A 17,899-nucleotide genomic window follows, 5' to 3' on the forward strand; every position below is an offset into this window, starting at 1 on the left:
GGGTTGATCATTTGGGAATCACCTTTTTAAAACCTCAAACTGCAAAGAGTCAGAAAGGGAAGTGATAGAACTCTTGCCAACTAAAACAAGATCCAACCCACATAACGCCATGCATGATAGTTAATTTCTCAAATTACATTTTTCTGATATATACTTTGTTTAAAATGTTTATTTCTGTCTTTGATGCAGTGATCATGGTAGATTCACAGTGCCCAAGCTTAACTGATGTTAAATAACTACTCCACAAGTGACATGCAATTTTATGTTTCAACCACAAATGGCAATAGAGAGACAACTGAGGCCAAAGTTCCAAAGCAGCAAAGCAGCTGTTAAAACCTATTATTTGAATCCATAAAGTCAACATTATGCTGTAAGTGCAATCGACTGAGCCTACTTGCGTTGAGCCCTGTTTGAATGCAAATATTGCATTGAACTTTACAGTAATATATTTTTAAACCTCCCCATGGACTTTAGATATATGTTTCATCAAGCGCTAAAAAATCAGACAAAGGCTAAATAACATGTATTCTTCTTAAGTCTACTCTCAGTAAACCAGGCAGAAAAAGAAAGAGTCAGAGAGAGGACATGTGGTAACAGGCTTGGGTTTTTTACTCACATGTTGAGGTGACTGGACTCATCATGAAACCCAAATGTGTGACCATCTGTGCTTATGTTGCTGTACTGCCATCTCTCTATTAGTGCCTGTAGGCTCACATAACACTTTCCATTCATAATAGCACATGCATTGAAATATAACTCTGTTTCACATCGAACCCGACCCCCCATGTTAGACTATATTGCTCAAAAAGATGCATGAAAATTGATCTCACTTTTGACTTAATTTTAGAGAACTCTCTGCTAAAAATAAAAGATTTGGATGGATCCACACAGAGCATGCTACAGCCCAGTAGGCTAGGTATGTTTTTTTGATGATGGATGAGCATTCCCTCGAGCCAAAGTCAGTGAGAGGAGGCAACACAGCTTATGTAATGTTTATGCTGCTTTTGCCAACAAAGAAGAGTTAGAGGATCTATAAGCACCCCTCCATGTTCTGCATGTCATTTGCTAGTTCTTAAAACACTGATTATAAAACTGATTCATATATACAGCATAACAATCTTGTTATAAGCAATTATATATAACTGCTCTGATCTGTTCACCATAGTTTTATTTAGCATCAGAATCTACGCTATACTGTTCAAACATCTGAAGTTGGTAAGATTTAGTTTGGCAAAAATGGGTTCAATTGATATTTACAAAAGATTTATATTTCAAATAAATGTTCTTTCGAAAGTTCTATTCATCAATGAATCCTGAAAAAATGGATCAGGGTTTCCATAAAAAAGACACAACAGTTTTCAACATTGATACTACTAATAATAAATGTTTCTTGAGCACCAACTCATTATGTATTGTTATTTCAAAATATATTAAAATAGAAAACGGTTATTTTTAAATTGTAAAAATATTTTACAATATTACTGTTTTTATGATCAAATAAATGTACCCTTATGAAGTGAAGTATACAAGTTGTTTATTGTTGTTTTTTAATCCAGTAAAACTTTTATTAATATGTCCCAATTTACATCCACTAGTCTTGTACTATAATAAAACGCTGATTGTGTCATTTTTCGTGATGCAGCTTTATCCATGTGGCCATTTCTATTATGAGCACTAACCATCTCATTCAATGAAGAGGGAAAATTGAATGTTGCCTGGCAACCACAAAGAACACTTTCCTTAAAAAGTAGGTGTTGATGAAATAAGCAAATCCAAAAGCACTTATTTTAAAGTGTTGTGCATTAAACAGCTGATTAGCGTCACAGTGCTATTGTTATTTCCTCACATGACAAAACCTATTAAAGAATATCCAAAGCCAGAGAAATGTAATCCGTTCTTTAGCCAGAACTTCAACCTCTTCAACGGCTCCCAGAAATGGGGGATGTTTCTGTCAGACTGATAAACAAGCTGGATGAACCAAGGTCGTAATATTGAAGTAATGTTATATTTGTAAACATGTTAAACACATGATGTCTAGGTTCTCAAAGCTACAAAGGGAACACTCTGTCCAACTGAGTCTTTAAAGCATTCTACACTACAAAGTGCCTTTAATCTAGATTGAAGAGGTTGCTGAGGGTCATCGGCGAGATTCAGGACAATACCGCTCCCTACTGTTTATACCAAGAAATGCTTTTAGTGAGAACTTTTTGAGGTTGCGTGATCTGCGTTGTCAGAAAGCCACTGCAATGCTACATCTTGACATACAGTCCAAGGTTGGACACATCTGATTATTATTATTAGCCTATTTTTTTTTTAATAATAATACTTATGCAGTCATAAAAGTAGTAATGAAGTTTTGTACGTTTATTTAGTTGCTCCTCAGAGTCGCCATCTGTTGTGTAGATGCAGTTCTGCACACTTTGGACATTCTCTCAAAGAGGTGCATCCTGAAATAGTTTTGAAACAGTAATGAACCTTAAAGGGATAGCTCACCCAAAAATGAAAATGTTGACATCACTTGCTCATTCAGAGTCCAAACGTTTTAGTATTGCATTCCCTGCAAATACGATTTGATATTTCTGTGCCAACTGTCACATTAGATATTTTTTTAAAGGTTTCATTGCCTTTCTTTTTAATTTTTAAGATGATCAGTAAAAAAAAGAAAGTGATCCATATGCCATCAAGAGGCAAGAACGCCGAAATTCAGTGCCTTAAAAAAAACCGTATAGGCCCGGTTTCAGAGACAGGGCTTAGACTAAACCAGGATTAGGCCATAGTTCAGTTAGGACATTTAAGTGATTTTTATAAATATACTTAGAAAAAAACATTACTGGTGTGCATCTTGAGACAAAACAAAGGCACTAATATATTTTAAGATCAGTCAGTGCAAGTTTAATTTCAGTTAAAACAGCTTATACTTACATTTTAGTCGAGGACTTGTCTGTGAAACCGGGGGATAATGTTCCACTTCCACAGGAATACATTGTTTAGTCTCCTGTGTCCTTCAGCAGCGTAATTGCTGAATTGCTTTTTAATAGCTGATGGCAGCTTTGTTTTGTTACAGCCTATTCTGCTCCATTTTTATTCGGTTACACAGTGGTCACGCGCGCGTGCGCACACGCGCACACACACACACCGTAGTAACATTCTTTGTCTTTTTATTAATTTTCTGTATTTTCCTATGTAAGGCCAAGGGGATATCTATTTCTGTTAACCCTGTTACCATGATTTTGTACAGTAAACATTTGTTGATGGAGCTCTTTGTACAAATATCAGCATTAAATTGCTTTTAGCTCGAGATGGTACAATGCAATCTTTTTTGACATTTAAAATCACACAGAAATTTACTTTTAAATCAGCTTTTCAAAATGCGCCTGTTTTAATAGTCTTCCATCTTACTGTGGTGTGATCATGGCCTTTGTAATGCCAATAATCCAATGGCTCCAACAAGTCTACAATGAATAAATAAATATGACAGTTTCAAAATGACCATTTATTTTTTCTTCTTTTCTTTTTTGTAAAATAACTCAAATACTGCTAGATTTGCCTTTTACACAATTATATTCCATAAAACATGTTTTCTTTCAAATTTGTTATAAATTAAAATGATATGCATGCATTTTTGCAATTCCATCTTTAATTTTCAACTTTCACAAAAAAAGGAAAAATGGACATTTTTATTCTTTTATCTGGAGCTCAGATGAAGCTGCTGTGAAACGGGAGAGGGCAGGATGATGGGAGGAGATGAACAACGTTCCGGTTTTACAGAGAATTCCATCTGATTGTCTCAGGCAGCAAATTCAGAGATGAATTTTTTTGTTTAGTCAAATGGGCATCGACTGCCAAATTCCTCATGTTCATTCATCCTCATTATATAATTAACAGAGAAGCATGCTCATAGACAAATGCATACAGAATGTACTCGTTGCGGTCCTTAGTTTTTCCGAGTTGATTTTTTCTTTAAAATGTATTATTTTGAAAATGCACAAACTAGCATAAATCAATAAGGCGAGAATATGCAGGCGAGGAAATCCATGGTTTGCCAAGGCCTTGGGTTGGTAAGTTTCAGGTCCAGGTCTGAACTGCTTCCATATGTTGAGGATCTACTTGTCCTCTTGCCAGTCCCTTTCGCACTGAAAACGTATAAGTAGAAGAACGACACTTTAGGGGTCGGGTTTAGTCTGTAGCTTTTGAGATATGGCAGCTCCAGTTGGCAGGGTGGAGCGCAGGGTGCCAATCACTCCTAAAGTATCAGAACTAAATTGACCTGTTCATCCTAGAGTTACATGTAGTGATGAGAAAAATGTTCTTTTTTTTATAGACACCAAGCCTTTAGAGCCATTTAAATTACAATGTACCAAAAGTGCCTTAATTTCAGCGTTTAAATGACGAAAACTAATCATAAGATGTCAATGCTTGCTAACTCTACCGAGGACTAGATCACAGCAACACTTTTGTTCAGCATTCATATGTTATGCATCTCTTTAAGCTGTTTTCCTAACTAGAAAATAATGCCTGGTAAGAAATGAGTCCATGGGCTAGAGTGCAGTGCACCAAGCTAACCTGCACAGATGATTGGCTGTCTGTGGCTGAATCTAAGATTCCTGCTGTTTACGGCAGAAGTTATGTGGAAATTCTACCGCCTAGGATTTCGAGGCTTTGGAAAACTCCAAGATCATGGTATTTAAGATTCTATTTCTGTAAGAAAAGACAGCTGGCAGTAGGTTTGTGTTGCGTTATTGAAATGTTCCAGTTTGTCAGCCACTTTCTCGGGGTTCTGCTTATGGGCAATGATCACAGCATCATCCTATGTCCGCTCAAGTTATGCACTAATGACAGGGGAAGCATGCGGTCAGGTAACATGCTGGCAATAATGACAAAGACTAACTGAGCTCCTTGTTCAGTTCTCAGGGATCCTGTATACACCCTTTAAAACTCTCTGATTCTCGGCCATTGCTAGCTTCACAGAATATTTGCTTTTAAGGACCAACCAGTCATTCGGTTTTGAAGTTAAATGGTTGCTTGGTAGAAGTAAAACCTGCCCTTTTGCAACACAATCGACAAAAAACAAAAAATCAACAAGCATATTAACATGTTAAAGCATAACCACTGTAACGTTTCATGTCGAAAGGTTCCCTTTTCCCAGGCAGACACGATGAGCCTTGTATAAGCAGATGGAAATGCAGGCTTTGGTCAGATGGCAAAGGTTCAGGAGGGGTTAAACAGTTTATGATTTGTAGCTCTAACAAAAAGAAAATGTAATGGAAGATGTATACAATTCTGGACAGAAGCCATCTTGGCTCAGAGGCTCTGTGGCTCAGGCTTGGAGAACGAAACGGGGCAGGGTGGCTCAGAGCCGGTGTCGTGAGTCCTGGCTGTAGCTGCCTGGGGAACTGCGGTTGCGGTGGGGCTTGTAGGTGTCCTGGTAGGGGTCCTGGTAGCCCTGCTGCTCTTCCATGTAGTGGTGGTCTCGACCGCTGCCGCCGTGCTGCGAGCCAGAGGAGCCCCGGTTCCGTCCCTTGTGCGCTCGTTCGTTATGGTAGTTCTCATCTGAGGTCATCAGGTTGCGCCGTTCGTTGGGGATGGAGTGGTCCCCGGTGTGGTTGGCATGCCGTGTTTTTTGCCCCTGTTGGTTCTGATGTACCACATAAAGTACCACATAAAGTAAGAGCCTGCACTAGTTTTAATATAAGCACCACCGTTTTTTGTTTCTTTTGGTAATAGGGACCAATTCTCACTATTAACTAGCTGCTCATAAGCTTGCCTATTTTTAACATACATGTTGTTTATTAGTACTTATAAAGCACATGTTCTGCATGACCATATACTACATCCCTAATCCTACCCAATACCTAAACTTAACAACTAAGTCGCAAATAATGGTTTGTTAATAGCGAGAATTGGACCTTAAAATAAAGGTGTGACCTTTATTTGTAAAGAAAATAATACATTTAGCAAGAATGCATTAAGCTGGTCAAAAGTAACAGTAAAGACATATGTAATGTTACAAAAGATTACAATTTCAAATAAACGCTATTCTTTTAAAATTTCTTTTCATTAAACAACCCTGAAAAAAAAATCAGCTTTGCCATCACAGGAATAAATTTCAATTTACAATAAATAAAAACAGAAAACAGTTAAAGTAATAATATTTGACAATATTACTGTTTGAACCATTCTTTTTTGATCAAACAAATGAAGCCTTGATGAGCATAAGAGACTTTTCAAAAACCTCTAAAAAAAGTATTGAACCGACTTTTAAATAGTAATATGTATGTATTAAACACTACCGTTCAAAAGTTTGTGATCAGCAAGATGTTTTTAGTGTCTTATGCTCATCAAGGCTGCATGTATTCGATTTTGAAAAATACAGTAAAAAAAGTAAAATTGTGATATATTATAAAATAAAAATCTATTTTAATATGCTTAAACAATAATTTATTGCTGTGGTGGAAAAGCTGATTTTTCATCAGCCATTACTCCAGTCTTCAGTGCCACATGATCCTTCAGAAATCATTCTAATATGCTGATTTAATATCAATGTTGGAAAGTAAAAAAAAAAAAAAACAGCATTTATTCAAAACAGAATTTTTTGTAACAATATACACTACCGTTCAGTTTGGGATCAGTATTTGCATTGTTACAAAATATTTATATTTTGAATAAAAAAAAAAAATTTATACAACATTTTGCTAATAATGTTTCTAATTATTATATCAGATTTTATGAAGAATAAAGTGAATATTTGTATAAAACTTTAAACACAACACAGGACTATTTAAAATGAACCAATGATTAACCAATCAAGACACATTGGTTAATCTCACTGACTTTTGATTTAGCTTTAAACATTCATAAAAGTTTTGACCAAATATCTTGGTATTGATTGAGAAGTCTATAAACACCTTATAAATACTTATATGTGTAGTGTTTGTGTGTGATTACACACCTGCAAGCCAGATATGGCAGACGTAGTGTAAGGGGCCAGGGCAGCGGGGCCGAGGTTTCTGCCCAGTAGAGGGTTGAGTGGGGTACTGCTGGAGGTGTGGGTTGCCTTCCAGTACGCCTCAAGATACTCAGCCAGGTGCTCACATGCGTCTTCCAATTGATTCTCATCCAAGATGATGTCAAACATCTCCTATTAAAGAGGGACACATATACACAGCCATATCAGACAGAAACACATAAGACTATGTTAAAAGTGTGCAAAACTGGAATAATTTCTGTAGTTTTCTTTCACAGGTGTGTTGATGTTTGTGTTCGAGAAGACGCACCGGAGGACACTGTGCTAGTTTATCTGCGGCTACGAGCTGTACATTGAGGTGTTTACTCTGTGACTTTCCTCTAGATTTGATGAGCCGCTGGAGGACCTACAGGACAGAAGAGTTGGTTACAAGGCAAGATCAATCAGATTTTGATTGGTCTTTCTCTAATGAAACACTAAAACCATGACACGAGTGTCTCTGAATGTCACACCTTTGGCGAGGACACTTTGACATGGACGATAATGGGTGCTAGTGAAGTCTTCATCAGCTGAGCAGGATGGTTGATGGTGTCTGCGTCCAACACAACCAGCTGGAGCGAGCGAGCTAGTTCAAATATGCGCTCAATCTCACTCTGTACCTCAGCTGTACATGTATATCACACAAAGAGTTATCAGTCTACAGTTTGCACACTAATAGAACAAAAACAATCAGGACTTGGAAGTGGCTGATTTTGATATTGCATTTGATGGCAATATGTCAGATCAAAGGAATATTCTAGGTTAAATACAACCAGTTTCCAAAAAAAAAAAGGTACAATATTTGTAGTCGTATATAGTGGAAGTCATAGGCATAGCTACTTCTAATTTAAAAAAAAAAAAAACCTAAAGAAAACTTTACAAACTGAAACTTTACATTCAGCCAATGAGAAATTTACACAATTTTTCATCTTAAATATCAATATTTGTTTTCAACATACAAATTTATGTCAGTGGATTAAAAATTCAGTCTCACATTTTTTCTTTTAAACCTTCCTGTACACTTATAACCACAGACTTCGTAATACATTACTGTACAGATGGATTTCCTTGAATTTATAAACTGACGAACAAGTCCAAATTATTTTCTGTGGTAACTGATTACATGCCTCAGATACAGGCAACAGAAATTGAATTTAACCTGGAATACTTCTTTTTAATAACCCTCTGCGAGGCATGTTTTGGCTCTCTCTGTCTTACCAAGGCTGGATCTGGTATTTGAGCGCTCAATAATGGCTCTCTTGCTGGGATTGTTAAGCACTGATCTCTTTGCCAGTGAGATATCTGCCGTCACACGCGTGATAGTTATCCTAGGACAAAGAATACATAATAGTTAGCTGCAGTGAAAATATTTCATTATAACATATAAGCCACCCTGTCTTCTTTTTAACAAATTAGTCTGTATTATACATTTCTCTGTGTTGTGCAGGAACATGATGAAATGACGGTGTAATCATCTATAAACCACTTTTGTTACTTACCTGCCATCAAACCGGTGTTTCAAGAAGTCAAAAAGAGCTTTCTGCATCATATCAGTGACCTGTACAAAAGATATAAAGTGTATTTGAATGTGATTTAGAATGACTAAAATGTGATTAATAGTGTATTTAAATCACTTTACATGATAAATTCATATAATGATTTGACCCCCCCTGCTGATTTTGTACTTTTGCCCACTGACAAAGAAATGATCAGTCTTTAATTTTAATGGTAGGTTTATTTGAACAGTGAGTGACAGAATAACAACAAAACAATTCAGAAAAACGCATTTCAAAAAAGTTATAAATTGATTTGCATTTTAATGAGTCAGATAAGTATTTGACCCCTTAACAAAACATGACTTAGTACTTTGTGGCAAAACCCTTGTTGGCAATCACAGAGGTCAGACGTTTCTTGTAGTTGGCCACCAGGTTTGCGCACATCTCAGGAGGGATTTTGTCCCACTCCTCTTTGCAGATCCTCTCCAAGTCATTAAGGTTTCGAGGCTGACGTTTGACAACTCGAACCTTCAGCTCCCTCCACAGATTTTCTATGGGATTAAGGTCTGGAGACTGGCTAGGTACTTCTTGAGCCACTCCTTTGTTGCCTTGGCTGTGTGTTTTGGGTCATTGTCATGCTGGAATACCCATCCACGACCTATTTTCAATGCCCTGGCCCTGACGGTACATGCCCCGTCCATCGTTCCTTTGATGCGGTGCAGTTGTCCTGTCCCCTTAACAGAAAAACACCCCCAAAGCAGAATTTTTCCACCTCCATGTTTGACGGTGGGGATGGTGTTCTTAGGGTCATGGGCAGCATTCCTCCTCCTCCAAACACGGCGAGTTGAGTTAATGCCAAAGAGTTCAATTTTGGTCTCATCTGACCACAAAACTTTCACCCAGTTCTCCTCTGAATCATTGGCAAACTTCAGACGGGCTGTACATGTGCTTTCTTAAGCAGAGGGACCTTGCGGGCGCTGCAGGATTTCAGTCCTTCAATTGTTTTCTTGGTGACTATGGTCCCAGCTGCCTTTAGATCATTGACAAGATCCTCCCGTGTAGTTCTGGGCTGATTCCTCATCGTTCTCATGATCATTGAAACTCCACGAGGTGAGATCTTGCATGGAGACCCAGTCCGAGGGAGATTGACAGTTATTTTGTGTTTCTTCTATTTGCGAATAATCGCACCAACTGTTGTCACCTTCTCACCAAGCTGCTTGGCGATGGTCTTGTATCCCATTCCAGCCTTGTGTAGGTCAACAATCTTGTCCCTGACATCCTTGGACAGCTCTTTGGTCTTGGCCATGGTGGAGAGTTTGAAATCTGATTGATTGCTTCTGTGGACAGGTGTCTTTTATACAGGTAACAAACTGAGATTAGGAGCACTCCCTTTAAGAGAGTGCGCCTAATCTCAGCTCCTTACCTGTATAAAACACACTTGGGAGCCAGAAATCTTGCTGATTGATAGGGGAATCAAATACTTATTTGACTATCTGCAAATCAATTTATAACTTTTTTTGAATTTTTTGTTGTTGTTATTCTGTCTCTCACTGTTCAAATAAACCTACCATTAAAATTATAGACTGATCCTTTCTTTGTCAGTGGGCAAACGTACAAAATTAGCAGGGGATCAAATTATTTCCCCCCCACTGTAATTCATATTTAAACAATGCCTCATATTTAAACAATAATATTTGATCTATTCTAAAACAATATTTATGTTTATGCTTATTAGGGTATTGTGCTGTACCTTAGCAACATGTTAACGCCAAACTCCACTGAAATACAGAGCAACAGTGCCAGCTTATTTGGTTTCCGGAAGTACTTTTCCCATTCATTTTTCTTAAGTATTTTAAAAATGTCTTTGTTTAAGAGTTATGAGCTATAAACCAAACCAAGCAGCTACAAGGAGAATCCCAACATTACAAATTTTGATTTGAAACAAATCACAGAAAAAGTTGAAAACTTAGCTTTACCTTTAATCAAGGAAAAGACTACAATCCCATGAGGCATTGCAAAGGACATCACAGAGTTAAAACGTATACAACTATTTATTTATACATACAAAAAGAATTCACCAGGAATTCTTCTCAGTTGAAATAATGTGGGCTGATGGCTTGAACAAAAGCATATACCATCGATCAACAATCTCACAGCTCACAGTAAGTCTGTCTTTAAAGGTTTATGAGTTATTGTTCCCTATTAAGAAAATGAATGGGATTTACTTCTAGAACCCGATTGTTCTACTATGTTAATTGCAGTCCAAATTGGTCACATATATTGTTCCATACTGGTCACTTATTGCACCTGTAGGGAGTGAGGCAGTTTTTGGAACAGAGCTAAAGATTCAATTTAATTTTAAGGACAAAACTCCTGCCTCATCAACTCATAAACTTACTTAGTCTCAATAAAACAAGCCTCACTGTAATTTATATACCAAGCAGCTTCTTAAATGAAATCCTTACAAAAATATTAATAATAAAAAAAAACAATCTGTATCTAGTTACTGTATCCGTTTTCTTTATTTACTTTCTCTGTTTCACTGTCTCGCCTCATCTTTGTCTCTCGCATGCCTTCATTTTTTCTCTCACAGATTCCTTCCCTTCATCACTGTTCATGTTCTTCTCTCCCTTTTCTGTCTCTTTCTAATTTCAAACCGTGCTCTACTTTCTAGCACTGACGTCTCTTGGACCCCGGAAGGTTGTTGCCATGGTAACGGGACGGCGGAGAGGAGGAGTATGTTTTTGTTTTCTCTGTGTGAAGAGACTGGAATAGATATTATATTTTGCTGGTATCAATAACCCAAAATGCGCACACACAGACACGCAGCCAGTCATAAACAAAGAACGCCAGCTCTTCAGCCTTGAAGGAGGAATTTTCTATTTTATGATGAACTCGCTGATTCACCTGTAAAAACTGTCCAGATCTTTCTTTGCAAAAGCGTTTTTCTGGCAACAACAGAAGGGTTTCTGTTGTTGCCAGAAAAACGCTTTTGCAAAGAAAGGTTTGACGGCGAAACGCCTCCGCATCATTTGAGACAACCCACCTCATATCCTTTCAGCGATGGACCAACCAGCACCACAGGCCTCATGGAAGGCACAACGTCATAGGGAGTCACATGTTCAGTCTGCAGATGAGATCGTAGGTAAATAAAGCACAGCATAGTCAAAGTACGTCACAATGAGTGTCGTTTTGAAGAATGAGTGTAGAGACAAATTTGTGTTTAGGACAGTGGTGGCAGAAATATATCTCTTCAATGAGTGGACAAGATGGTTAGGTGACGATTCTTCCATCCTGTAGACACACTTACCACTTTCTGTTTCTGCTTGCCTGTAAAAAGAGGAAAAAGAAGGGAAGTCAGAATAAAGTATCATCAAGTTCTTCAAATGTGAGATAGCCATTCAAGTCATTCATGGTCCACTGCCCCATGTTCACAACAAGCTGCTTGTTTGATCTTTAGCCTTACGCAGGACAGTGTTGAAGTAAAATCATCCACTGATGAATTGCCTACGATTCCGTTTTTTCGGGGTGATTCCTGTAACCCCACCCCCATCTCATAAAGCCCCGCCCCAACAGCTCATTAGCTCACCTGATGACATCACATCCCCCAAACTGGAGGAGGAGCTTCCACTGGACTTACTAAAGAAATGAGCAGACAAACAGAGACAGAGATAGAACATTTTTAGTCATTGTGTCTACACACACAAGCGGGACTACTCTCTAAATCTCTATATTTAATACTATAATCTCTAATAGCTAATGCACAAAACCTGGTCCAACTCACACTGATTCTATGTCAATGTCCATGAATTGATGCTACATGTAGAATTGTTATCGATAGTCACCTGGGTTTGAGGGTCAGTCATCCGATTTCAAACTGCGAGCTGGTGTCAACCTAACTTCCCCAGTTTTCAACAAATCAAATGTCAAACAATCTCACAATTTTGTATTTTTTGGATCATTTCAAGTTTCAAGTAAATTGTCTCATAATTTGATACTGAGTCTCTCATCTGGTAGCCTCAGCCTCAGACCCATGGACCATTTGATGAATATTACTAAAATGACAAGAACTCTCCAAAATTGTAAGCTCAAATCTAATTGGTTTCCTAGTAGTTGCAAACATTTTTATAAGTCTACCTGTAAAAAGAGAAGCTTGTTTATAGTATAAGAATGAATGAATGATGCATTTATATAGCGCCTTATTGTGTATTGCTGTACACCCAAAGCGCTTTACAATCACGTGTGTGTGTGTGGGGGGGGGGGGGTCTCTCCTCAACCACCATCCACTTGGATGATGCGACGGCAGCCACAGCACAACGGCGCCAATGCGCTCACCACACACCAGCTACAGGTGGAGAGGAGAGTCACTGAGCCAATCAAGTGTAGTACCAGGCTGCTACAATGAACAAGGTTTGTGAAGTTCATAGCACTGAATCTTTGAAAGATATTCAGCTGAGACACTTTAAAAATGTATATGTTTCATTTATGTCCACGAAAAAAAAAATCTATATTTATTACTAATTCTTACCATAAAATGTATTTCTTCAGTGCCAGTTCTACAACTGCTTGCAGAGAATGTGGCACCAACATCTAATTACTGTTTTGTTACTCTCTCTTTAACTCTTGTATCAGTTAATATTTTTTTCTGTCTTTAAATGTCACACAAAACAAAACAACATACAATACAACACACAAAACAAAAAACACATGGACGCTTTACTTTTTCAGACAGTCAGTTTAAGTGGATAGTTTTTGGCCAGAATAAACTGCACTGTAGACTGGACTTTATGTCGATACTCAAAAGTCTGGCTCTGGTTCTGGATTTCTGTAGCTAAGACATGATGATTATGAGCAGCAGTGAAAGAACAGTGAACTGTGATAAATGTACAATCCGGGGTCAAATTCAAGTCATAATGTTTCTGGCCAAGATAACAGTCCTGATTACATAAAGTAACAGGCAACTGGAGAAAAATTCTGATCTGGAGTGAAACTAAAAAATGCAAACCCACCATACCTTCTCGGTTTAATCTGGGACTTCCTCTAACTTCAAGCAATGCCATGCTCACAGATTTAATGAGTCAAAAGTCAATTTTCTTTATAATTTCTTTATAATGCCATCTTTGTTCTTGAAACCCACCACCCTTATATCATTTTGGAATGGAATCTTTCTACTGCATCGTATTATCAACAAGCTATAGTATCTGTTGTAGCTATAGAATAGCAACTATAGCATTTGGTTTTCTACACATGGAAATGGCATCAAAAAACAACTTTTTATTAATGGATCAAATATTGTATAACATAAAAATTAGCCTAGAAATATGTAGTAGTGCACATTTTTGGAAAACTATCCAAGATTTCATTGCCAGGTTGATAAACAGACAGAATATTAAGGACTAGGTGGTTGTGGAAAATCAAATGCTCCATTCACCTAGGTAAGTACTGTTCTCTGTCTGCTTACCCTTGTACACGGCTTTTCTTCTGTTCCAGCTGTGCTCTGATATTCTCCAGCTTCAGGGGACTGGGGATAAAACCAATCTCACAGCCTTCTTTCACCAGCCTCCCAATCCACCAGTCATTATTAAACTTCTGCATATGGAGCACAGAAAAGCACAAAAGAAATAAAAGCTGGGAAAAACTTTATCCCCTCTTAGCATTTTTCTGTATTCAAAGTCATCAGTGAATCTGAACCAGCAGTGACCTGTTCACTAATGGGCCAGCAGGCCACAGTACCTCTTTGATGTGCAGGAAGTCTTTCGGATCAAATGAGATGGCAGTTCCTGGCACAGGCACATCTTCATCCAGCGCACCACAGTAACTGACATTTGTTTTTACGGCAAAGGCCACCGCTTTGGCCTGGAAGTTGATGTTTAAAAAAAAAAAAAAAAAAAAATTAAAAAACAAACAAAAATGTAAAAAATGATATATATAAAAAGCCATTTTACACACTTAATGTACACCTTGTTCTAGTCCTCCTCATTGACTCAGTGGAGTGATTATAAAACAATAAGTTAGACATCTGAATTTTACATTTAGTTGTACTCATATTATAAATATGCACTGTCCACACTGTTATAGCTTGTGTCTAACCTGCTATGCTGGAATTTTGGTAACACTTTACTTAAAGCTTTTATTTATAATGCATTACAAAGGGTTATTAAAGGGTACAATGCATTATAATTATTCATAATGTGCATTGTAATACATTATATCTTGCCGTAAATCATTATATCTCAATTTAAAATGCACAGTGTAAAAATGAACTGATAAGGGTTATAATGTATTAACTGTGGTTACAGTTATTCATGAGATTTTACAATGCATTATAAGGTGCATTACAAGGCATAATTAATGCATTAAAACTACTTTTATAAATCATTATACATAAAGGCTTTAAGTAAAGTGTTACCAGAATTTTTCATTTATGTTTTAATAATAAAAAAACAATTAGGAAAAATAACTGTTGTAAATAATATGAACGATGCATATACTCATGTGCATCTTAAAAGTAAACAGTAAAATAATGAGATTTAAAAAAAACAGACATATGTTAATATTTTAATAAATAAACACTAATATAATATCAAATACGATTAAGACACATTATTTTTATTACTGCAAAAATAATCATTTATATCAGAATGTATAAGGCTATTAAGCTCATGATCTTAAAATCAAATGTAACCTGATACATACCAGTAAATAAGCACTGTATACTGTTGTGTACTGAAGTATGTGTTGAATATGATAAGCTCCATATATTTTATTAATATGTAGTAAGTGTGGTTTGTGTCGGCTCTGACCTTTGCCCTCTCCAGCTGCAGTGTAGCCTGTTGTTCTTGCTCCTGCCGGCCCTGACTACCCCCCTCCGGCCTCTCCTCCTCCAACGACACATCTGAATCAGACGGCCTGCTAGTGTAGGAATCAGCTGAACCCTGTGAACAGATAGCACATACTACATTACTTACATGCATGCAGTCTGGTCATGGCTTTTAAAAGAGGCGAGTCAAAAAAAAAAAGGCATTTTTCTTGCTCGGCCCAATCAGAACAGTTACTAAAACCGCAAAATTTCAGCACATAAACATATGACCTCTGGCATGTCAATATTTATTCGGTATTCAAATACTTGGCACGCCCTGATGAATGGCCGACTGAAATATCCCACTAAGTGGAACAAATCATAACTGAGGAAATTTACATAGAGATGTCTTAAAAGTGGACTATCAAAAACTGTTTAATCTCACAGGTCAGAAATAGGGTAAAACAAAATTCTCATGAAAAATTGTATAATGATCGTTTCGGGTTTAAGAAACCTTGCACAACCTTGAAGTAGACTGTCACAATGGTACAAAAGTGGAAAAATGACACCCAATGTCCAAATATGAGAATGACACAGAAAAGAGATTTACCTGAAACTGGCTCTCCAAAGACACATTTTGACAACATGCGTGTATAAAAAAAGATCAGACCATCCACACAGTAAAATATAATCATAATTTTAATGTTAAAAGAATGTAAATATGCTATGGTAAAAACCTGTTCATTGGTTAACGGTAAGTTTTTTCTTATCAGTTATGCACATTGGGGTTTATGGTTACATCGTATGCTGTTAAATTAATGTTCATTGCATTATTTTAGAGTCATGTGAATTACCAGGATGGTGTTTTGTGTTTTACGACACCGTACACCTTCTGTATATTACTATTTACCTCATTATGTATCTTTTTATAACGGTTAAATCAGATTTTAGTACTTAAGCATAGTAACATACATACATTATATATATATACACACACACACTTTTTTTTACAGTAAATCTAAGGTCAATCTGTAAAAATGCTACCATATTTTTCACTGTAAAGTTCTGGCAACCACAGCTGCTGTTTGTTTTTTTAAATTGTAAATTTCACTAATTCTTTTTTTTTTTTTACAATGCACTTGGACCATCTTCTTTGGTCATTATTCACATTGGTCTGGTCTGCTGGATTTTCATTTGTCTGTACTACTCATGTTTTCCTATTCAGACTGCTGCAAACACAGGTCAGCAAAAAACCCCACCTGTACCTCTATTACTAGAGCTGTCAGCCATAGAGATACATGCTTCTTAAGCAAACAGAAAAATACACCTGTGAGCTGAAGGTGACTTCAGGAAAGCTCCTTTTGTTCACAGTCTACATTACATAGCCTTTAAAAATGACAAAACAACATATACAGTTACTAGGTAATAAACAATGTAATAATTTACCCTGGTTTCATATGTAATTTTTAATTAAACTTTGTTATTGTGTGTAACATAAATATGATAATGTAAAATGTTACCCAGCATTTTATGGATAAACATCAGTCATCACATATTTTCATATACAGAATCAAAATGATTCGGACTGTGAGGCATCGGATTCTCACCTTGAGGTATCTGTAACTACCTGAGACAAATATAAAAATACTGATTCCTAAAATAGAGTAATGAAACTTACATATCTTAAAAATCATCTGCAGCTGGATCGAAACAATTATCTTAAAGCAAAAACTATAAATGTGTGTAATTATGAGCTTCCAGCACCTTTTCTGCCATACATTAATTTCAACGTGTCTCCTTGTTAGTATCTATCATCCATCAGTTGTGAACAAAGTTCATTAACTACTCCAAATAAAAAGACTTAATTTACAGTACAAATACTTCTTAAAAAAAGCCCTGAAAAACTCAAGCATCAACATATCTAGTTTCCTTTAAGCATACATACCTTCACTGCTTGTTTCTCAGGACCATGAAAAACTTCACAATATACAACCTGAACATTTTCACCTGAAATCTCCATAAAGTCCTCAGACGTCTCCATCATGTTCAAGAGAGAAACACCTGATCCCTATCAGCTCAATAGAAACATATACTGTAAGGTATTCACACTTTCCCCTTTTAAGATAATAAAGAAGATCCAACCAGCAAGTACATCATCTTCTAATTAATGAGAGATCTGCTCAAAGTGAAGCTAGGAAGCTGTATTCTGTTAATCCAATTTGGAAACAACATTAGCTCAAGTCAGTGAAAAGAATGATCGGGTCAATATCGCATTAGAGAGGCAGAGAGAGAGCGAAAAAGCCTCACAGTCGGCTAAAAAATTTCAGCAGGCTGCCTATGGCGAAACACTTTTTCCCTGAAGGCAGCCGCTCCGCACAAGCTTACTTCAGCAAGGACCCAATTGAGGCCAGTGAGTCCAATCACAAAACGCCTGATTCGGGAAACAAAAAATGCACAAGTTTGCTTATCTTTCACCGCAGAAGTGATGATTGTGAGAAAAAAAATAAATAAATTAAAATGGTTTTCATCCTTGATTTTGACGAGATAACAGTCTTTTTGCTGAAGAATGACTCTGGAGGGCCTTTAAAGATTCATATATAA

The 17,899-nt window shown here is 37.0% G+C and overlaps 1 protein-coding gene across 2 annotated transcripts in view; it reads right to left on the reverse strand.

Moving 5' to 3' along the window:
* Positions 1-3,475: 3,475 nt before the first annotated feature.
* The window catches only part of LOC306879639 (inositol polyphosphate-4-phosphatase type I A-like), a gene marked incomplete at its 5' end in the record, with an annotated part of 67,930 nt that continues 53,506 nt past the window's right edge, over positions 3,476-17,899 (reverse strand). For both annotated transcript variants that reach the window (XM_079432768.1, XM_079432769.1), the window contains 12 exons: positions 3,476-5,635; positions 6,950-7,138; positions 7,275-7,370; positions 7,477-7,628; positions 8,222-8,331; positions 8,503-8,561; positions 11,546-11,626; positions 11,810-11,829; positions 12,089-12,138; positions 13,961-14,088; positions 14,233-14,355; positions 15,303-15,434. In XM_079432768.1, the coding sequence (XP_079288894.1) occupies positions 5,351-5,635; positions 6,950-7,138; positions 7,275-7,370; positions 7,477-7,628; positions 8,222-8,331; positions 8,503-8,561; positions 11,546-11,626; positions 11,810-11,829; positions 12,089-12,138; positions 13,961-14,088; positions 14,233-14,355; positions 15,303-15,434 (1,425 nt within the window). In that variant the 3' untranslated portion in view covers positions 3,476-5,350. The remainder of the gene's footprint in view (positions 5,636-6,949; positions 7,139-7,274; positions 7,371-7,476; positions 7,629-8,221; positions 8,332-8,502; positions 8,562-11,545; positions 11,627-11,809; positions 11,830-12,088; positions 12,139-13,960; positions 14,089-14,232; positions 14,356-15,302; positions 15,435-17,899) is intronic.

The sequence above is a fragment of the Barbus barbus genome (assembly GCF_936440315.1).
Source record: "Barbus barbus genome assembly, chromosome: 13".
Taxonomy (NCBI): domain Eukaryota; kingdom Metazoa; phylum Chordata; class Actinopteri; order Cypriniformes; family Cyprinidae; genus Barbus; species Barbus barbus.